Below are 21,937 nucleotides of genomic sequence, written 5' to 3' on the forward strand. Positions count from 1 at the left end.
CATATTTTCTGACGTCTGAAGGGTCAGGGATGTTATGTTTTTCAACCTGTACTTGAGCAAATAAATGGTCTCTTGACTTTGTTGTGTACAAAAACAAACAAAAAGAACTGTTAGCTGTATATAACTGTGTATGGTCACTTGACTGCCAAAGACAAACACGCAGATTGGCTGAGGGGGCATTTCATTAGTGAACGGAGAAGGAATAAAATGAAGAGGCATTTTACTGCAGGAGATTTTTGAACACGCGCACACACACACACACCATCGCTCGTGTCCTTTATCTGACGCTCTCTGAAACACACACAACGCATATTCAAACCGGATATTTCTGAGCTGAGTCCTAAATTCAAAAACATACCAGCATTATTATATGGCAGAACTATTTGAATTAGGTGTATAATCTTTGAATCTAAGCTTCGCCCCGTGCTCGCCGCTCTGGGTCTGTTACGTCATAGCTCCGCCTCGCGCGCTTCCCTCCGTGGATCGGAATACTTCGTGGCTCCGCCTCGTGCTCGTCCGTGGAGTCGCACTCAGGATGTTGGAAGACAGAAAGAGGGAAGTAGTGTCATACTGGAGCGTTGTAGCGCTAGTGTGCTTGCAAAAACGGTGACATTTCTGGACTTTTATCTCCTTCTAATGAATAATATCCAACGTACTCAATCTTGGGGGTAGGTTTTTTTAAACTTTGCAGACGTTACGTTGTGTTTGGGCAACGTTTAAACCGATAAAAGTTCACGTAAAGTAAAGCTGTTTTGGCCAACGGTTATCACCATTTTCTTAACCAGAATCCTAATTAAATAAGTTTCAGTAGCTACTAATACCAATAGGTAGCAGCTTAGTGCGCCCATAAATGATGTTTAAATGTACGGCGTGAGCCCGAAGATACGTCTAAGCTAGCGTTAACGACAGTTGCAGCGTTAGCTCCGACGGTTATTTGCGTCTAAGCGTAGACGTCTTCGGACGAGCCGCTGCGAGCGTGCTCGGGCGAAGCCTTTGTCGCGCTGCCCGCCGGCACAAACTGTTGTTCACCTCAAATATCTCGCTGTGCGCACTTAGAAGTCGCTTTCGGTCCATGTGCGTCCAATTTGACGTGCAGTTACACGCCTTCGCTCGGCTCTCCACCTGGAGGGAGTGCTCCCGCTGCGTTTCGGCTGGTCGCAGCTAATGTTGGAAACGGACGTTCTGGTCGTTGTGAGAATTTTACCGATGTACTGTGTTTGAGCACAAGCACGTTTTGGTTCTACGGTGTGTGGCCTTGTGTTTACAGTCACCTCTCTCTCTGTAAGGTGGCGTTAACGCCATAATCAGAGCATAACTGTTAAAAATGAGTTGCCCTTCATTCAGTACTAATTTAAGGAACTAACTAATTATTTAAAACACTCCTCCGATCAAAATGTGACTAAATTAAATTGTCAACAAAACAATTATCACGTACTCCATTAGCTTCTTTTCATGGAAACTGTGGTACAAAGGCACTGTGTTTGTTGTTACCTCTTATGACAGATGCTACGAACTGAGGACTATACATTTTATGCTATCTGTAGTCATAGAGGTGAAAATGGTAATCATCCATGAACCTTTAACTTAAACATCACTAAACTTTAGTGATGTTTTTTATTTTTTTTTATTCAGTCTACATGCAGCTCTCAGGATAATGCCCTTGATTTAGCTATGTACACATAGTGCGTTAGTAATATGGTGTTATTGCGATGTCTTTTTTTATTGCAGTCTATGGCCGCATGTTGTGCTAACTTTTCTGCAACCTTAAAGGCATGTCGGAAAAAGAGGAAATGTGTTGTATAAAGCAAACACTCAACAGCTGTTATGGCTTAGTTGAAATAGTGTGTCAATGGTTGCCCACCTGCCAGTGAGTTAACAGGCTGTGACAGAGAAAACTGTGATACAGTTGAAATGTGACTCTGTTACTACAGAAAAACATAAGCTCAACAAAAAAGTTACAGACAGTTCTACCTATATGTGGAATAAAGGTGTTATTTTCCCATCATATTCTTTATTTTTCCCAAACTAGGCAGATTACTTCAGTCAGTTTTACAAAGCTGGTGTTCTGATTTTTCCCCCCTTCGCAGTGTGTCACTTACAGTAGTATCTATTGAAACCCAAAGACAAACCTTACCAAAATATGTGTGGGTATTCAGGAGGGGACCAAATGTCCTTACTCAAGCTCTGTCTGGCGCTGCACTTAATTTGTGACAGTACACTACATTGTCTGTCTCAGTTTTAACAGCCAAGCTGGGCTACTTGACAAGAGCTTCACTGACAAAGCGCGCAGAAGTTAGCTGGCTTAGGTCGTACAGTGAAACGTCTAGACATGTACGGTTGTACCAGTGACACACAAAATAAACACCATACGGTAGCAATACTATTTTTTGCGTGCAAGCACTATTCATGTGTTATTTATTCAGGCCATGTTTCATGAGTAACTCATAGACTAACAAAGCTGGATTCTTAAAATGTGGCTCTCTGTGCGTGTTTAGGCATGAAGGAAGATGGTGCAACGTGGAACGGGTTCTGGATTGGTTAGGTTAGAGGTAAAGTCGCTTTTCTAAAAAGATTTAGAAAAAGGACTTTACCTTTGTCATCTTATATCATATTGGAACTATTGATTTGTTTGAGGTAACCAAGTGCTATTACCAGCCAGTAAGGGGTGGGGGTAATAGGATATGTATGCATTTTTGTGAGAGATTGTGGTTAGAAGTGAAAAATGAGTGGGCAGTTTCGATTGTTGCTCTGACTGCTAAGAAGCACGCAAACACACAGACACCACTGAAACTCACACACTCACCCACGCCTTCAGTAGCAGTCAGCTGAATTAGCTCATGTTAGCATAATGAGTTTTCTCAGCTATGAATTAGTTTGTACCCTACAGAATTAGCAGTGTTCATACAGCCCAAATGGGCACGTGGTGCATCTTATGACATTTGTGTACAGTTTATAAGGATGTAGTCATTTCAGTGCTGCCTGGAAGGTTTTCATCGCCTTAAAAGATGTACACTCCTTCATTTTGAAGACATTCTGCCAGCTGGCTGGTAGCCCACACGTATACGTTTCATGCTCACATTGCCATTTGGTCCTCTGTTTTTAGAATGATTGTACGAAAAAGAGGGATTGCGTGTTGTTGGGGTGAACAGAACAGAGCCCTCAGGTTTAATATGGGGGACACTGATCCGTGCTGTTCACACTAGCATATACAATCCATCCCTTATTCTAACCTTTTTCATAGGTCACAAGTGTGCTGTAGCTTATCCAAGCTGCCTTTGGGTGAGAAGCAGGTGTAAGCCCACCAATTGATTCAGTCTAGCTTCCAGCTGTGAGGCGTCAGTGCTAACCACTAAACCTCTATGCCAACCACATTGGTTTAGTTAGTCATTTAGGAGATGCTTTTATTCAGAGGTACTTACAAGGAGTTTGTTGGTGTTCAGCCCCCTTCTCAAGAACACACAGCATGCAGCCAAGAGGTTTACAGAGATAATCTAAATCTCATCATATTATCTAATTGGGTGGACAAATTTTAGTACAGTTTCACATGTGTTGTAAATGTTCACATCTTTAGGGTGTATTCTCCTGACCAGTTGTTAATTCGCAATATTTCTCAGCTCTTGGCATGTGCATGCTCAAAAAAAAAGAGAAGCTTGAAAAACACTGAGTTTGGCACACAGAGCGCTTTGGTTCAGCAAGACTCACTGTTTTCCCCACACAGTAAGAACTAACAACAAGATATGTTGCTGCTGTGGAGGCGCATAGTGTAGTGTCTCAAACATTCCGTTGGTTCAGATATAAGCCAATGCCAATGCCAAAAAAAATCTACTTAAACAGCTTGTCTGCTTTCGAAGGCATAGTTTGGGTTCATTTGTTCTATTGCATGACATACAGTGTTCATGAAACAATGCCAAAATTAAGTTCTCGAAATAGAACTGCGGTGTGGCATGCTGTACTGTATTAGGCTGGAGCCTAATTATTTAGATTAGCCTATAAAGTATTATTTATTTAAACCTCTGTATTGGAGGTCTGAAATGTAATCCTAATTTCTTAGGGGGATCATTTAAACAGTAAATAGACTGCTCCTATATTACAGGTTTGCTTATCTGTAATATAGTTATCACTGCCACTTAAGTCATTCAAAATATTACATTTTACCATTGTTCTTGAAATTAACATGTACAGCAGTTTCCTACTGTCACATCAGTCTGCATACAATACGTGTAATTGTTCACCCATGTTAAGTCCAACGCTCTTCTGCCTACACTATAAAATGTTTTATTTGTTGCTTCATGTGCACAAGAGTAAGTGTTGTTAATTTTAGTCAAACTGTTTAATTTGTATATTTAGGTGCTTTTTTTTACTAACTCAAAATATTTAATATAAAAATGAAATATATACTGCTCTGATTATGCACAGTGGCTAAAATTTGTATAATCTCAAAAGTTAGTTTTCCTGGATTCTGATGACTGCCTCCTGCATTGACAGACTGTGGACAGCAGAAGTCTCACCGCAACTTGAGCAATCTGTTCATTTGCCAAACTCCTAACCATTTCATTATCTAAGTGGGTGGGTCCAAGCCATTACCCACCACTCCAGTGAAGCAGACAGAGTAGTTTCATCTCTGTCTCTAGAGGACTGAATCAGGTTTTCTGTCGAAGCCTGAAACATTTAACACACTTGCCTGAAAACACGACCGGCAAACTTAAAGCCTACGTCACTATTAGCATAAAGGTACTGTATTAATGCTGTTCTTTGGGGGGTAAGTGACTCGAACAATATGTGGTACCCTGTTTGTGTGTTGACTCTGGAGTGGAATCTAGGCTAATGACTAGGCCAGTGTCAGATTTCTCTGTTACTGCGATTCCTGCCGCAGGCATAGATAGTCTCACATTGATTTTATGAACCACAATTCCAGGACAGCTCCAAGGCTTTTAAGAACATAACAACATAACGTATATGTTGGCCAAGACCTGTGACATCATAGGTTCATGTCTGCACTCCATTTTTCTGATAATACTCAGCAATGCTAAGAGACATTCTGTGCTCCAGGAATAGACTGGCAGGTTGCTCTGTTGCCGACTGTGAATTGCAACGACTATGAAACATAGATAAGCAAGCCTGAAAGTAATATTTTCTCCCTCAGCAAACAAAGACATTCGTAATGAGTCTTCTAACATCCCCTCAACTAAAAATACAGTCTGTTTTTTGTTTTTTTTCTGCTTTAAAAAGTATTCAAGTCATGTAGTAAATATTATGTCTAGTTTGTATACCCAGTCAAAGGTAATGGTGACTAAAGTCACCCGGCTGCTACTTGACTGTGCTTAAACTTGGTGTATATTGTACATGTTAGACAAGCTCTATACAGTATTATAATTGCAGAAGCTGTTAATCTACAAGAGTACCTTAAACCATAAATATTTGCAGTTGATTGAAACGCTATTTTCAAGCCAAAGAGAATAATATGCATGGTATGCATTATTGACCACCTTCAGGATGCATGAACATTGTAAAGCTCTATTGATTAGTGTCATCAGGTGTCCCTCCCAGCAGATTAACAGCTGGTGTATCAGTTGCATTTTCATTAGTGGTTAGTGCATTAACATGCACAGAATTTCAGCATTTTAAGTTTTAGTTGATTAAACAGTTTAATTTCTACACCTTTGTCATCTGTGGCCAGTTTGCAGTTATATACTACTAGGACGATGTAGTATATATATTTTTTATTTTACTGTTTGTGTTGTTGTTTGTCATAAAAACAAAGCCTTTTCACTTATCTAATTGCCAATCATCATGCAAAGAGGTTGGCACTATATTTGTGTCATGGTAAGTGGAGCCAGCTGCTGCTGAAGACTCTTTGTTTGTATAGACTGTAAAGTCTTCTTTTTTATTTATTAGTGGAACTAAAAGGGATTGATTATTGCATTTTACTTAAGGCAAAGGAAGATTAATGCAAAGTTTCCAAGGATAAATTCTTGTTTGTTTGTTTTCTTGACTTTTAGAGCTAAGCATTTATTAATGGACTGAGTCTATCCCTGTTTCTTTCTTTCTGTTATGTTATGTTTGTTTTTTTTTGTTTTTTTTGTTTTTGATAAGTTATGTTTATGTCATTGAAATCTGCAGCGCTCTGACAAGATGTCATCACAGGAGGGAGCAGAGCTTTCTCCAAATGCTGGTCCATCAGATAGCCGTTTAAAGAACAAAAAGCCACCAAGTCTTGTAATAGCTATTCCTCCACCTGAGTTGATGATGTCTCACGACCCTGCAAAACAGGTAGGCTGATTATTTGACAACTGAAGGTTTTCAATTGTTAGGTTATCTCGTTACCAAACACCTCTTTCAGTTCTTGTGTTCATCATTAGGCTCTAGTGATGATATCATGGATAATATAGTAATCTAAAACCAATAATTGTAAATACTTACATACTTAATTATTCTATAGTAATAGACTAATACTAATAGATAAACTTTATCTATTTTTTTTAAAAAACAATTCCTATACAGTAACCGTAATTCTCTATTTTCTCTGTTCAGCCTCTACGTCCGTCTTTAAAAAAAAGTGAAAGCGGTCAAGCAACCGGTTCTGCCTCAGAGAGCTTCAGTGCTGCTGGAGAAGGAGGCTTTTTAACCAGAGACAGAAGGTCCAAATTTGGTAGACAAGCATCACTCTCTCAAAGCATCCGAAGGTAAAATGGTCTGTTTTTTGAGTGACGTATATTTGCCCAATATTCAATCTATCTGATAGCCCTGTAACACTTTTTCTCGCAACTCTATTTTCCAAAGGTTTATGATGTAAATGAGTAAAAGTGCATTTTTATTACTGAATGGTCATTCACCTAAAATGTTCTAAGCCCCGGTCCTCAGAGAGGGGTTGCGTCATGTGAATTACTCTCTCTTAGGTGAATTACCAATTACCTCAAATGTTCTCCTTACCAAACCTAATCAATATACATACAAGCTATATTAAAACCCAGTGAAAATCGCAGTGGTGGGTATAATGCCTGTTGTGTAGTACAGTACAGTGAAATTCAGCCTCAAGCAGCATTTCCTAATTTTAGGATCTTCTTTATTTGTATATAGCAAAAGGTCTTTGTCTAGTTAACGTTAACAGGCTTTAAAAAAGGCATTCTTATTAAGTGATGTTTCTGTTATTTTGGCACATCATTGTGGGGATATGCTTGCCATCTCAAGCAGTCTCTGCTCTGCTTTTATGCAGCCTTTCCAAAATGCACACTGTTGAGATGTTCTCTCCATTTTTTTAACATCCCATTTTCCCTTCCAGTTTGACATTCTATTAAGGGGTCCTGAGGATTTTGTTATGTTGTAGGAATACAGCTCAGTGGTTTGGCGTGGGGGAAGACTGTGAGACCAAGCAGCAGGTATGGCACAAAAAAAGTCTGCGCCATTGCAGCCAACGCTATGGCAAGCTGAAGGCTCAGTATAGAGAGTCTGAGACGGCCACCAGCATTGATCAGAACCTGGACTCGCCAGCCACACACAAGATGCCCAAGGTACTGTCAGCCATTATTTTATGTATTTACTTTGAGCACTCTGCATAAGAGACATGACTAAACAGGTCCCAGAATAGTGTCACACATTCCTCTCTTTACTATGTTTTCACTAATTTTATTTCTTGGTAGATCGTGGATCCCTTAGCACGAGGACGACCTTTCCGTTGCCCAGATGAGATGGAGAGTCACTCCCCTAGGACACCATGTCCTGCTCAAGGTACTCCTTTCACCCCAGGGGTCACTTCACTCAGCTCATTCACCAGCCAGCGCTCTGGGCACAGCCACTTCCCAAGACGCAAGAGGGAGTCTGTTGCTCGCATGAGTATCCGAGCTGCTTCCAACCTACTGAAGGTTTGTAGGGGTGTTTTACTTTTTATTTTTGATGTATTGCCAGATATTTATATTTCAGCAACTAAATCTTCCCTTTCTGGGTTAATTAAAAATACTGAAAATTTACTTCAGTTTTCTTCTTTTACAAATGTAGGAAATATAGATATAGAGAAACATAAAGTTGGTTATATGTTGCTAATCGTTTCTCCACTAGTCCATTATATTAAAATGTAGGTTTAATTAAAAGGTTTTCTTTTATATATGACTGCTAAAATATTATTAGATGTAGTTGATTAGTGGTAAACAAGTATTTACAGTTTGTTTTATAAATCTGTTTCCTATACAGTTATGTCATCAAAAGCATCCGATGCAATCTAAAAAAACACACACATCTTCTTTGTGTAGTAGCATTTAACATTCGTCCCAAAGACAGAACTTATATTTTTCTGGAAAAACAGCACTTTTTCTTTATAGTGGATGTTTTTTTTCTTAACTATGATGAGTTTTTAGCATGTTACATTGAAAAGCTTTTTTCTCTGTACATATACACACATTGAACTGGGATGACAGTTTTCTTTAATTACATTTTTAAAACAAAATAATAAATGTTGAGGACCTTTTTAAATGTTCCTACTGGAACAATAGGGAATGAAGTGTGGTTCTTCATGTGAGGTGGTTTAGCACACACACACACACACACACACACACACACACACACACACACACACACTTACACACTTACTGGGTCTGTCATCAAAGGCTATATAAGCATAATGTGTATGTGTGTTTTCAGGGTCGTAGTGGGTTAGCAGGTCCCCAGACAGGTCGCAGTTACGCCAGGAGGAGCTTTGCCAGGCCCAGCTGGATGGATGAGGATACTGTTGACTCTGCCGACACATCTGAGTCACTCTTCTTCAGCAAGGTCAGCAGCAACTTCCTCGTTGTCCCTTTCAGTAATGAGGCAGCTGTAGCTCTCAGACTTCCGGATTTCTTCATTGTACTTCCTTCCCTTTTCTAAGTATGTTAGCAATCACATCTCTCACCACTTTATTTCACATTTAGTGCCTATTTCTGTCTTATAAACCTACATTAATTAATCACTACGATTGTACTTAACCCTTCACATTCCTTTTCCCATGCTTATGCATTGACACTGCTGACGTTTCTAGGTCATCAGCTGTGCCTCTCCACTTTTTAATGTACACTGAATTGGTAGTTTATTAGGTCCAGCTAGATGAATATAATAAAATTCAATACCAAAGTCCTGCAATAACCCCTGAGTTTATTAAATCATATAACATTTCTCACTTCTTGCACTGGAATAGATGTAAGCCTTGCTCTCGTCTTGGGCTCCACCTGGAGGCGAAAGGTATACATGCCAAAAAAATATTAAAAACTATTAGCTAGCTAGAGTCTGTACTGTGTCAGGTCACACTTTAAAGATATACTGTAGGCCCCTTTGTGCTGTCTGCTTTCATAGCAGGAACCTGGTGTCTAACACAAGTTTTGGTTTTACTGTATTTGCTTCCCTCTGTTTTTCTTCCTATGTGACCTCTATTGCCTCTATTGCACAGACGGATGCCCACGGTGAACTGTATTCTATGGCTGACGATGTATTTGAATCCCCTCCCTTGTCAGCATTTATTGCTCCCAGCGAACTGACAGAACACAAGTTCCCAAGCACGTGAGTAAGAATAGAAATATAAATGTATAAATTATGTTTCAACGATGGATAGAAAAACACTCAACAGAATAGGCAGAATTTTAAATAATCTTTCGCTTTTGTTTTTTAAAATGTCCTTTATATATTCTAACCTCTAAAGTTTTAGATCAACATTTGTTCATTATATAACAAACTTTTATAATCGAAGAAGACGTTACAAGAAATGTTAAAATGTACATTTTATATATATTTCTTTTAGTTTGTCACACTTTCATGTCATTTACATACATATTAAATCAATTTACTTAACTCCATCTTCAACTAGGCTTCATTTGTCCTTACCTATCTACACTGTCACCGCTGTTCATTGCCCTTTATTCAGTTTCTTACTTATCATCTTTCTCCTAATTTCAGTAAGGATGTATCTCGGGCACCCAAGACACCAACAGTAGTGGCCGAAAAGATACAGACTCGCCGGGGGCGTCGCATTGCATCACAAGTTAAGCATTTTGCATTTGACAAACACAAGCGTCAGTATGGAATGGGTGTTGTTGGGAAGTGGCTTGACCGCCAGTATCGACGCAGCCTCAGCAGCAACATCCAAAAACAACTAGATGACTTCCACAGTCACAGGTTTGGAATGAGTGGATGCTTATTGTTTTTGACAGAATTGTAGTCTTCATAATAAATACTGTGTTCATGCGTTTGTGTGTTTGTTTTTAAGGCCCTACTTCACCTACTGGATCACATTTGTTCACATAGTGATCACATTGCTGGCCTGTTGTACATATGGTTTTGCCCCCGTGGGGTTTTCACAACATTCTACATCTGAACTGGTAAGTTAACCTCTAAACTAGTCATTAATGTAGTGTTTAAGTACATTTTGTGAAACAGCTTTAAAGCTAACATGTATTTTGTCTCCAGCTACACAATGCATCAAAAAATACATTTTAAAAGAATATATGTATATTTTGTACTAACCTGGACTCAATAATCGATTACTCTTTTTAAATTGTAATTTACTGCTTCTTTTTAGCAGCTACATAGCAACAGTGTGACTTTGTCACCCTCTGTAGGTGCTGCGGAACAAAGGCATTTATGAGAGTGTCAAGTATGTCCAACAGGAGAACTTCTGGATTGGTCCTAATTCAGTGAGTTTTTTGCATTGAAAGCAATTAAACTGCCACTTAGAACCCAATCCAATAATAAACAGTTACCAAATTAAACATTATGAAGTTTACTTTCCCCATGTCCAGTGAAAGGTTCCACCCGCGTTTGAAACCAAAACTTTCTTGTTCTATATTGTATCAGTGGTAACCCTTGATATGGGTCCAATTTAACGTTTATTTTTTATAGAGGTTTTTCTATAGATTTTGTGTGCATGGTTCTGTTCACCTGTTATGGTTCTTTTTAGTCTTAAGACATTCAGTACAGAAACATTCTAATAAGGCAATAGTCTCAGAGTTGCAACAATTTATAGAAAAAGCTATTAACTGGCAAATTCTTTTGCCCAACATTGGGTTTTGCAGTGTTTTCAGCAGAATGGGTGTTAAAGAAATAAAATGAAAAAAAATATTATTTGTTTTCCATTTCAGGAGGACCTAATACACCTGGGGGCCAAATTCTCACCATGTATTCGTAAGGACTTACAAATAGTTAGTCTGATTCAGAAGGCTAAAGACCTGGAGAGAGAGTCTGGTTGCTGTGTTCAGAATGACAACTCTGGATGTGTCCAGACCCTGCGCGCCGACTGCTCTGTATGTTATTTATGCTGCATTATTTTTTCAGCACATCTAAATTTGAATTGACATGCATTATTGATGATGAATTTAACATTTCAAAATTAAACGATATACAAACCATTTATGTAAAGCAGATGTCTTCTGCTTTACATAATGGTTCTGATGTCTAAAAATTTAGAAGCTTGTCTTTTTGATGTATGAATGAATTAATCCTACTCATATGTATAGAGTGCAGTTTTTATAAAGCACTACTGAGCAACTAAAACTCAGACAACCTAAGCTATATACAGTATATTGGTTTATACCAGAACAGTTGTACACGTTTACAGGTTTATGATTTATTTTTTAAAATCGTAAACCTTTTTATATAAAATTTTAATAATTGTTTTTTTAATTTTTCTGTTCCCTCGTGATTCTATAAAATAATACTAAACATTAGTATTAAATAATTGTATGCAGGAGACCTTGGCCACATTTATTATGTTGAAAGATGAGCGTGCAGACACCAATAGGTCTTCTGGTTCTGTCTGCCACCAAGATCCCAGGTGAGGATATCTGTTGTATGTTATCAGTGCTCCTAGTTACATTAAGTATGTTAGAACCTAGAAATTAATATTAAAAACTATAAAACTGCCTAGTCACATTATCTCCTGTTCTGTTGCATGTTGGGAGCAGTGTATGTGAAGAGCCTGCCTCTGCTGAGCCTCATACATGGCCAGATGATATCACCCAGTGGCCGGTGAGAGGATTTTTTTTATTTATTTAAAAAAAAAATTTACATGAAAAATGTTCCTGTGCTATTCTATTGCTAAGGGTTTAGGAACATAAGGCACATATCTTACTACATGTATGTGTGACCTCTCATGTCTTCAGGTGTGCACATATCCGAAGCAGTGGCATCACACAGGTTACAGACACATGGACTGTCACATCAAGGGAAGACCTTGCTGCATAGGGACTAAGGGCAGGTAGGAACCATGGGCAGACGTCATTATGTCTCACTTTTTAATATGCTTCCTGCTCATATTATTTACCAAGTTAGCTGGAAAATTGAACTTTCATGGTTGCTTGTCTCTTCTGTAGATGTGAGATCACGACCAGAGAGTATTGCTCTTTCATGCATGGCTACTTCCATGAAGAGGCCACACTCTGCTCCCAGGTACCATATGAATGCATTGTGCACTGTACAGTATGTGTGTCAATGTGTTTATTGTGTTTGCATATATATACAGTACCATCAAAGTAGATTTAAAATAATGCAATGTCCTAAAACCTCTCTCTTTGTCCAAATACTGTTTCTTTAATACACTACTGTTCACAGGTCCACTGTTTGGATGATGTGTGTGGGTTGCTGCCTTTCCTTAACCCAGATGTTCCAGATCAGTTTTACCGTCTCTGGCTATCTCTCTTCCTTCATGCTGGGTACAGCATCCCTTCACAATATTGAAAAATGAAATTGTTCTTACACATTTTATCCTGTCTCATTGATATTAGCTACAAGGTTTTACAGAGTGTTTTCTATAGATCAATTCATATATTTAAAATTGTATGTTTTAAAATGAAATTTAAAATTTAGCGTTTCATTTTCCAGACCAATGTCAATTTAAAAATCCCTAGTAAAAGTGCTAATCTTCAAGCAGGCAGCTGTTTCTGGTCTCTTATTGCTAACAATTAGAAATTAATCAAATGTTTCTAAATGAGATCCAGTGCTCGTGAGCTGCTCGCTCACATGGTTGCTGCTAATACTCCTAGTCTGTCAGTTGACACAGGCCAAGTGGGCTTAATAAAGAATTCTAATTATTTGTAGTGTGTGCAAAAAAGCTGATCTCATACTGTATAATGCAATAATTAAAATACTTGAAAGCCTCATTTGTATGTATGACCTTTGTGTCTTTCTGTGTGTAGGCTCCTACACTGCGTTGTGTCAGTGGTGTTCCAGATGACTGTACTAAGAGACCTGGAGAAGCTGGCAGGTTGGCTCCGTATCAGCATCATTTACATCCTTAGTGGCATCACTGGGAACCTTGCCTCTGCTTTGTTCCTGCCCTATAGAGCAGAGGTGAGCGTACTAAAAAAATAAACTCATGTTGACTGTTTGGTAAAAAAGGGAGTAAATTATTCAAGTAATTAATGCACTGCACCAAAAGCAATTTTTTTCTTCACTAACATCCAATACTGTCAGCTTCATGTAAGTCTAAAATTTGTCTGGAACATTCCTGTAAAGACTGTTCTTAAAAGGGACAACCAGTGTCAACCAGTATCCAAGAAGCAAAGCTTATTCTGTGTTGCTCACCAACATGAATTTATTGCAGTGACCTTCTCCATTATTAATGCCTGACGCTGACTTCACACTTAACATGTCCATATACATGCACACTTTCTCTCGTGAAATCCACATGTTGTTGTGACCTCTTGAGCTAGTCGGATAACTGATGTCAGAGATACAAGACACAGACCTGAGCTTCTGCTCTCATTAATGTTCCTTAAGTGACCAACAGCACCATATTCATCAGCTTGTAAAGCTGCAGTACTTGTAGCATTCTTCTATTCCTTTCTTTGAGCACCGCCTTATTTAAACCTTTTAGCTGCTACTTGGAATCTGTAGACTGTATACCACCTGCACCGACTGAGTGGCTCAGCTCAGCTTAGCACCAGTTACTGTAGGGGAGTTTCTCCCGCAGTGGATTATCAAAGCAAACGTGACTAACACGTTTTAGTTCCTGAAGGAGCAATGAAACACACTTCATGATAGAACTGGAGAAACATGACACTAGAATAAATATATAAAAATTTATATAATTATGCTTGGAGCATTCTATATCACTTTATTGAATACTAAAATTAAAAACATTACTATACACTGGTGTCTTACATCTGTTAAAAAGTCAATGCAGTCTACAGAATACTTTTATTTGGACGTTGTTACTATTGTTATTCCAAACTGTAATTTCCTATCCGATGAGCTGATGGAAAGTTGAAGCAATCCTCTTGCCATACAAGATTAAGAGTGTGTGTGTGTGTGTGTGTGTGTGTGTGTGTGTGTGTGTGTGTGTGTGTGTGTGTGTGTGTGTGTGTGTGTGTGTGTGTGTGTGTGTGTGTGTGTGTGTGTGTGTGTGTGTGTGTGTGTGTGGACTTAAGTGTAGCTAATTTTAGGTGATGTTCGTACATTGTGAAATGTACTAATGTTTATTTTAACCTATATACACAGAAAATAAGAGACTATTATCAGCATATCTGAAGATATTGATTATAGTATAATAGTCACTACCACAAGCCTTGGGAGCTCTGGTTTCAAAGGAATAAATAAGTGTCTGTTTTATAAGTGTGTATTTCCAAAACATGTTGATCTGTATGACTCAAGGTGTGAAAAGAGCACAGTCTGGATTACCTACTTTACCAGCATGACTGTTCTCTTAGTGTGTCTCTGTAAAGCCCACTTTCCCCCCTAAGAGATTAGTCTAATACCATTGTGTGGGTTAACAAAGGCCACTGCCACAGTACTTATTGGTTTAAACCAAAACATAAATCCTATCCACTAATTGTTGCAAAAGCCAGATTTGTCTGGTGATGTTTCTAGTCTACTCACCTTATGATTACTGAAGGCAAACCTTTAAGTTAGCTCCTACCCGATGAATAATGTTAATGTTTTATTTTTTGTAGCTGTGTTTTGGTTTAGTTAGACATTTGTTATCGTTCTGAATTGATCCTACTTGCTATCACATGATCATTTTTGATGTTATTGTCTTTGGTAGCTGTCAGTATGATCTGCTGACATAAGAGCCAGAAGTCCCACAGCCGACCTGCTCACAGGTCTTCACACACCAGGAATAAACAGTTGAAGCACATGCAAGGCACAACACTGTCAGGCCACTTAAAGAGGCGTTTTAAGTGGATTAAGCTTTAACCAACTGCTTAAGGAAGCCTTTGCCTCAAGCATAAATGCCCAAAACAACATGTCCAGAATAATGATAAACAAAAAAAAGCTGATCTGTACACCTGGAAGGAGTCCAGCACTTCCTGTTTACACCGACAGGAAATAACTAAAGGTGGAAATCTTTTAGTCATTAGTTTGATTAACTTTTAAATCCATGATCACAGTCTGAAGCCTGTTTCTCACTCCATCCAAGCCACTGTTTAGTTTGGTTCCATCTGTTACGTTAACAAAGCCAAAGCTAACTAGAAAAATAAGTTCTTTTTTGCTCTACACTGTGCCGTTGGAGATGTTTAATCACACAAAAAAGGTTGTGTCATCATGTCTCCAGTTAGCTTGGTTGTGATCAATGTGAGATTAGATTTTGGTGCCAAAATGCCGTTTTAAGACACAAAGCAAATATGATGGAAATGTGTTAAAGGTTTGACAGTGAGCTTAAAAAAAGCAAAGGTCTGAGCAGAGTCCACTGATGAGCAACAGTAAGACACACACCTTCCCACTCCGGCCTGACGTTGAACGTCTGTTCTGATGGTTTCCGTCTCAGGCAGTGTTAAGTGCCTGTAAGTATGTGTTAAGAACGTGTCAGCCTGCATGTGTCTGGGCCGTTTGGGTGGAGTGCTGCGCCGCACTCTTGGGTTTGTAGGTGTTTAATGTCTACACAGATTAGCCATCTGCCCCAGACCAGGCCAAGCGTCCAAACTCTGCCCTGACGTCATTCTAATCTCCTCACCTGAACCGGTTCGTTCTGTAGTTCTTCCCAGAACTAAATCCAAAACTAAGACACTTAACCGTACGTTATGTCTCCACCTGTAAGTGTGAATAAAGTTCCTCAACACTGTAGCTACTTCAATTTTTAACACTTAGTGTTTTGTTTTCCATCCAGAATACAGTAACTAAAGGACGAGCAACAGTTTCTGTAGGTCAGTTAGGCCTCTTATTGTCACGACTAATAGTCCATTTAAATAGTCTGTCTTATGAAAATGTAATAATCAGGTTAAATCTGTTCCAGTTAAATACAGCTCACCCTCATGAACCTGATAACCAGACTCAATTTTCCACTTCTCACGTCACATCATTCACTCCACAACCTTGAACCCTGTTAAGAAAGCTTACCCAGAGCCCAGTGGTGAGCCGGATGTAGACCTTCTATCTCTGATACACATTCAAAGATGATCAGTTATGGTGTGGAAGGAAGTTACAGTGCAGTGTATTTGCTGTGTGAGTAGATAAGGTGGTTTTCAACAATGTGTGACTCTTTTTCTCTTTGCTGCAGGTCGGTCCAGCGGGGTCTCAGTTTGGACTCCTCGCTTGCCTCTTTGTTGAGCTGTTCCAGGCCTGGCAGATGCTGGAGAAGCCATGGAATGCCTTTCTGAAACTGCTGGGCATCGTCATCTTCCTCTTCCTGTGTGGCCTCCTGCCATGGATCGATAACATTGCCCACATATTCGGCTTCCTCAGCGGCTTGCTGCTTTCCTTCGCCTTTCTTCCATACGTCACCTTTGGAACTTTCGACACGTATCGGAAACGAATCCTCATTGCCGTCACAATACTGGCCTACGTTGGGCTGTTCTCCTCCCTCATTGTTTGGTTTTATTTTTACCCAATCAATTGGCACTGGTTGGAGCATCTCACCTGCCTGCCCTTCACAAGCAAGTTCTGTGAAAAGTACGACATAGACCATAACATCAAAGACATTGTGCGTTAGTCACAATTCTAGAGATGATATGATTACAACGTCTACTACTGATGCACTAGCTTTTAGTCAGGTCAACTGATGCCAGGGGACCTGGCCATTTTAAGAACATGACAATCGAGTCTTTTTATTATTTAATTATCAAACTACAAGAACAAAGTTTATGTGAATGCTCAGCCTGCTGTTTTGCTCACTTGTATAAACTGTTATACAGTAATTCCCAGTGTGGTCTTCTCTGGGCTTGTGGTTCCTTTTAAATCAGAGGTCAGGAAAATACACCAGGGAAATCAAAATGGCATCAAGCCAAGTAAACCTAAAGGTGAAACTCTACAAAGTGTCAAAAGAAACCAAGTAAAAGAAAAAGCCTTCAACCTCCCTTTAACTTTATGCTCAATAAACAGCTGAGGTGGAAGACTGATGCCATGGTGGGCCATAAGGTACTTTGTAGCCCGCTAAACTTGGATACATCACGTTTCCTACCACCAGTTGTTTCTTTTTTTTTGTTTTTTTTAGTAGATACTCACTTACTGCTGCATCTATGTGTTCTAACAATTGTTAAATGCGCTTCTATAACGTTTCTATTGCTTAACCTTTGTTTTGTATTTAAGGATCTGGCATGTGAATATTATTTGAAACAGTGTCATGTTATGCTGAAAATACTATACTATATTAGCTCAAGTGACTGAAATATATCAGTGCTCAACTAAGGCAGGGTTTCTATTTAAAACCACTAGTTGCCTTAAACAAACAATGCCATTTTACACAGATGCCTCATTCTACTTTTGCAACCTGCTTGTGATCATGTACTAAATGATGATCAACACATTTTTTTATCCTAACTTACCAAAGCAACTTCAGCAACTTCTATAGGCATGTTTTCACAATCAACATTTGTCAGTCAAACGGTGTTTAATTGTGGTTAACCAATAACATATTGTTGCCTAAATGTTGCTGTACATTTACTGTTGAAAGTAAGTAATGTGAAGTACTATTTATTACTAATAATGTAGGACTCTGAGCAGGCATTTATGGATTAATACATGAAAAGGGTACTGTCCTGGGACATAGAATCAAATGACACTAATGTTTTATGTTTTGCCTGAGCCTGTTAACCTAAATTAAGTTAACAGTTCATTTCAGAAGCCCTGATACCAGGAGTGAAGTGTTTCCTCACGCCAGAATTTGCAGGTCATGTTCGTTTGTTGTTCAGGATTCTGGCGTGCGTTGACGCTAGCCCATAGGAAAGCCGCAGTAATTACTGTTGTGTGTTGGATTATGAGTTTCTAAGTGAGTTACAGGATTATGTGAGTCAGTCTGTGGGAGTGACTCAGTGGTCACTTGGGAAGAGTTGATCGCATGAGCAATTAAAAAGCATGTGTATGGGTAAGTGTTACACTACTACAGTCCTTGGTGGCAGCAACGCATCACTGTCTTTAGAGTGTGTGTGTGTGTGTGTGTGTGTGTGTGTGTGTGTGTGTGTGTGTGTGTGTGTGTGTGTGTGTGTGTGTGTGTGTGTGTGTGTGTGTGTGTGTGTGTGTGTGTGTGTGTGTGTGTGTGAAACACAGGACACTGTCCTCATACAGTGAGTGGGCACGCTTCTGTTTTTAGAAACCACTTTACTGTGCCTTCTGATGAGAGCATGTAACAACCCAACATAATCATGAAAGGACACGGCAATCACAGGTGGGTTTGTTGGGACCAAATGACTTTACGTTTTTCTGTTTATTGAAATTAAAGGGAAAGTTTTAAACATATTTTAGTTCATGCTTCAGGTACTGTTGTGATTTTGATTTATATGTACAAATGTTCAGTCATATCATAATAAATATCACTTTAGTATGAAGTGTTTATGTGAAACTTCACATCATCATTGCAAAGAGATGTTTTCTTCAGAGTCAGGAAACCTTTTCAGTAACAGAAATTTAAACAATTGGCTCCTGTGGAAAAAAAGGTTCTTGAAAAGCTGAGGTAAAAAGGGAAGTTAAAAGATCTGTGGTGCAAATTTGGATGAAATTGTAAGATGTGCAGAAAGCTAAAAACTATTGTTATTCATAGATAATAAAACATGTAATAGTAACTGAGACCTCAGCAGACATGCAGGAAAATAAATTCTTTATTTAACAGTAAAAAAGTGTCTTGACACAAGACTTAAGGAGGCAGAAGAAGGAAGGAGGCAGATCAAGGAAGAGCTGGCCCACATTTATGATATTCTGCTCATATTCTAATCAAGGCTAGGTTTTCTATAGAACACGTATATACTGAAATGCAGTGGTCTTTTGTATCAGCGGTTGACTGACTCCCTCATCTACAATCTTACTGTCCTTACACAACAAACATGATCAACATGTGTCCCTCCTCCAGATTGTCTTTACAGCAACAGATTGGTTTGGCATTTTACTGCACATAAAGCTGCTTCATGATGCAGTCCATACAACGCTATAAAGAAGAATATAACATAATAAGGGGCATTTACTACTAAGCTTCAACATGCAAAAGGGGCTAAGACGGCCTCAAGGCAGCGATGTTCTATTAAAAATAAATGTCCAGCATTTGTCAAAATAAAAGTAAATGAATGCATGCTCGCATTCTTTCTAGGCTTTGCTCTACTGGTATCACTTTTAGTTGCTTTTTTTCTATTGTTGTTTCAACACCACTGCATCCATACAGCTGTTGGTAGTTTTTTATCCCTCTTCAGACACAATAACTGCAGCAGCTTCTACAGCAAAGCTGCTCAAATGTCTTCTCATCATATTTCCAAGTTGGGGGGGGGGGGGCGGTCCACACCGCTTCTGGTCACCAGGCAGAATCCATACGAAGTCCTGTCCTCAACAACCACTGTTACGACGCATGAAGGCATGACCCCTGACTGAGTAGGACATTTCGGTGAAGATGAGGGGCCCGACTGTGATGTCACTGGGGCCCTGCACCTTGAAACCCGACTTCTGGTAGAAAGGGACCAGGAAGTCTTCACACATAAGCACAGCACGGCGCACAAAGGGCAGGCAGCGCAGGTACTGCAGGTAGCGCCACATCAGGATGGAGCCTTTGCCCTGCTGGCGGAAGGTCCGGTGGACGGCCAGAACGTGGATGTGAACAGTGGTGCCGAGCGGCTTATGGAGAGTCAGCGCATCCTGGGAAGGAGAGGAGCAGAGCCGTGAGACGAGAAACCGTGGAATAATGTCTTTTCGGGGGCAATTTGAACTAAGGGTCCTTATACTAAAATTGTGCTTTCATCTTTCAGATTACTTCATAAATCTCAAATAAATCTCTTTTATTAATGTGCGTTGAGCAGCCTGTTGTCAGTCAAACCGAGGTAAACACTGCCCATATGTGCTCCGCCCTGCCTTACCATGGTAAGCCTGTCCTGGTCCCACAGTGAGCCGATGATGAAAGCCACCAGACGTCCCTCCTCGAACCAGCCAAGAGACAGCTCAGGGCACAGGGTGAGGAAGTGACGGACCTCGTCCAGGTGCAGAGGGCACTCACCGGACACGGAGATGAATGCTGCGCAGAAGAGGAGACCAGACATGTACATGAAAAAGCCTGAATCACTGAACCTTGTACTAATAAATATGTGAAATAAACCCATATTATTAGTAGGTGCTGAATTTAAAGCAGGGAAATAAGATAGTTGACCTACAGTCTGAAAACACCTAACTTTTGAGGTTCCTCAAGGGAAAGTAAAACTAATTAAACTCATTCTGATGTGTTAATGTAATTTGGGTTGAAATTTTGGATAATTAAGCACATTTAAAGACATATAGTGGGGATTATATCCAGTAAGAGCGAATATTAAACTTAGAAACGGAATGAGTCCTCTATTCAAGTAAGTGTAGAGAATGAAGCAGGCTGTTTACCTTCCCTCTCGATCTCAAACACACTGATGGCATCCTCCGGGCTGAGGGAGCGGAACTCGCTGGCGGGCAGCGTGTGCCGGCGCCCCTGCGGCACCGGGGAGCGCATGTGGAGCGGCTTCATGAACGGCACGGCGCTCACCACCGACATAGTCATCGCTTCCACGAAGGTTCCGGAGCAGGGAGCGAATCGACCGACGCTGAAATGTCCCTCTACAACCCGAGGCTGCGCTTCTTTTTTCTTTCGGACACGAGATTCGCCTGCTCCGACCGAGTCTGACCCGTGCGTAAAGGGACTGAGCGGAGGGTGGCGCGCCTCCACTATTTATACCCCCGGTTCTCGTGGGGTGGTTGGCTCTAATCCTGAAACGAGCTTACTTCGTTCCCCGTGAGTGAGTTAACAATAAACATGTGTAACCAGGATCAGCACGGAGGTCAATGTGTTGAGAATTATCATCGACGTGTTGATTATCATGAGCGATAACGTTTAATCCGATGAAGCGGGTGACCGGTGGATGACAGTGATGCTGAGATTAGACGTGCGCGTGCATTGGTTACTCATTATTATCTGTCTGTATCGATCAGCGTGATCATCCACTTAACGGTGCCATCTGTGACCTCACTCCTATGACTTTCCATTGTACCTTTAAATCCAGTTCACCATTTTCTCACGCTGTATTTTTCAATCTTATTTGTCACATCCTCTGTGTTCGGGAACATCGCATTAACAATTCAAAGCCAGTCGTTTTGTTCTACGATCAGATACTGACCTCTAGAACAAACCTTATTCAGGAGACAATAGCACTATGATCAGATGAACTCCTCTTCAGGGTCACAGGGAGATCATCTCTATTTACACACTAGTACTGAGAATAAATTGTGCTAAATGTTTCCTCATAGAGACGTTTCTATTTTAATTGAAAACAAATGCACTCAAGACGACTTTTATTAATTCTACTTATTCTACTTAATTCTAATTCCACTTAAATATTATTATTGTGGCAATCCAACAGACAGCTGTATACTTCTAGACTTCGATTTAGCTTAATTCGATGAATTGCTTGTAAACCTATTGTGTTAACACATTAAATTACATCATTATTCATGTAAAAAAATATATTTTTTACATTTAAAAACGAAATTATTTAATGTATACTTACACAGAGACGAGGAATAAAACGGATATCACTGTCAATCACTGCCACCGTGTGGCCAC

General features: G+C 39.8%; 2 protein-coding genes across 3 annotated transcripts; one reads left to right on the top strand and one right to left on the bottom strand.

Annotated features, from left to right (window-relative positions):
• Positions 1–488: 488 nt before the first annotated feature.
• LOC114855481 (inactive rhomboid protein 2) lies at positions 489–18,729 on the top strand. 2 transcript variants are annotated; one of them, XM_029150653.3, is made up of 18 exons: positions 489–668; positions 6,121–6,270; positions 6,532–6,683; positions 7,325–7,508; positions 7,638–7,859; positions 8,632–8,760; positions 9,413–9,522; positions 9,916–10,134; positions 10,226–10,337; positions 10,578–10,652; positions 11,097–11,258; positions 11,703–11,788; positions 11,919–11,982; positions 12,117–12,211; positions 12,327–12,402; positions 12,565–12,665; positions 13,149–13,302; positions 16,448–18,729. In XM_029150653.3, the coding sequence occupies exons 2-18, from the start codon at positions 6,133–6,135 to the stop codon at positions 16,877–16,879; spliced, it is 2,511 nt and encodes an 836-aa protein (XP_029006486.1). In that variant the 5' UTR covers positions 489–668; positions 6,121–6,132; the 3' UTR covers positions 16,880–18,729. The 2 variants fall into 2 exon arrangements, with proteins under 2 accessions (XP_029006486.1, XP_055367572.1); XM_055511597.1 differs by lacking the exon at positions 489–668 and adding an exon at positions 4,369–4,731.
• On the bottom strand, positions 18,306–21,817 carry aanat1 (arylalkylamine N-acetyltransferase 1). The gene is made up of 3 exons (XM_029150710.3): positions 20,725–21,817; positions 20,217–20,371; positions 18,306–19,998 (listed from the first exon to the last, which is right to left on the bottom strand). The coding sequence occupies exons 1-3, from the start codon at positions 20,876–20,878 to the stop codon at positions 19,693–19,695; spliced, it is 615 nt and encodes a 204-aa protein (XP_029006543.1). The 5' UTR covers positions 20,879–21,817; the 3' UTR covers positions 18,306–19,692.
• Positions 21,818–21,937: the final 120 nt, after the last annotated feature.

This window comes from Betta splendens, chromosome 1 (assembly GCF_900634795.4).
Source record: "Betta splendens chromosome 1, fBetSpl5.4, whole genome shotgun sequence".
In the NCBI taxonomy this organism is placed as follows: domain Eukaryota; kingdom Metazoa; phylum Chordata; class Actinopteri; order Anabantiformes; family Osphronemidae; genus Betta; species Betta splendens.

Excerpts from the sequence above, each read along its gene's own strand:
- LOC114855481 (XM_029150653.3), top strand. The coding sequence starts at position 6,133 with ATGTCATCACAGGAGGGAGCAGAGCTTTCTCCAAATGCTGGTCCATCA. Across the intron at positions 7,509-7,637 it reads CCACACACAAGATGCCCAAG|ATCGTGGATCCCTTAGCACG; the intron begins GTACTGTCAGCC and ends ATTTCTTGGTAG. Across the intron at positions 13,303-16,447 it reads TCCTGCCCTATAGAGCAGAG|GTCGGTCCAGCGGGGTCTCA; the intron begins GTGAGCGTACTA and ends TCTTTGCTGCAG.
- aanat1 (XM_029150710.3), bottom strand. The coding sequence starts at position 20,878 with ATGACTATGTCGGTGGTGAGCGCCGTGCCGTTCATGAAGCCGCTCCAC. Across the intron at positions 20,372-20,724 it reads GTTTGAGATCGAGAGGGAAG|CATTCATCTCCGTGTCCGGT; the intron begins GTAAACAGCCTG and ends TCTTCTGCGCAG. Across the intron at positions 19,999-20,216 it reads ACCAGGACAGGCTTACCATG|GATGCGCTGACTCTCCATAA; the intron begins GTAAGGCAGGGC and ends TCTCCTTCCCAG.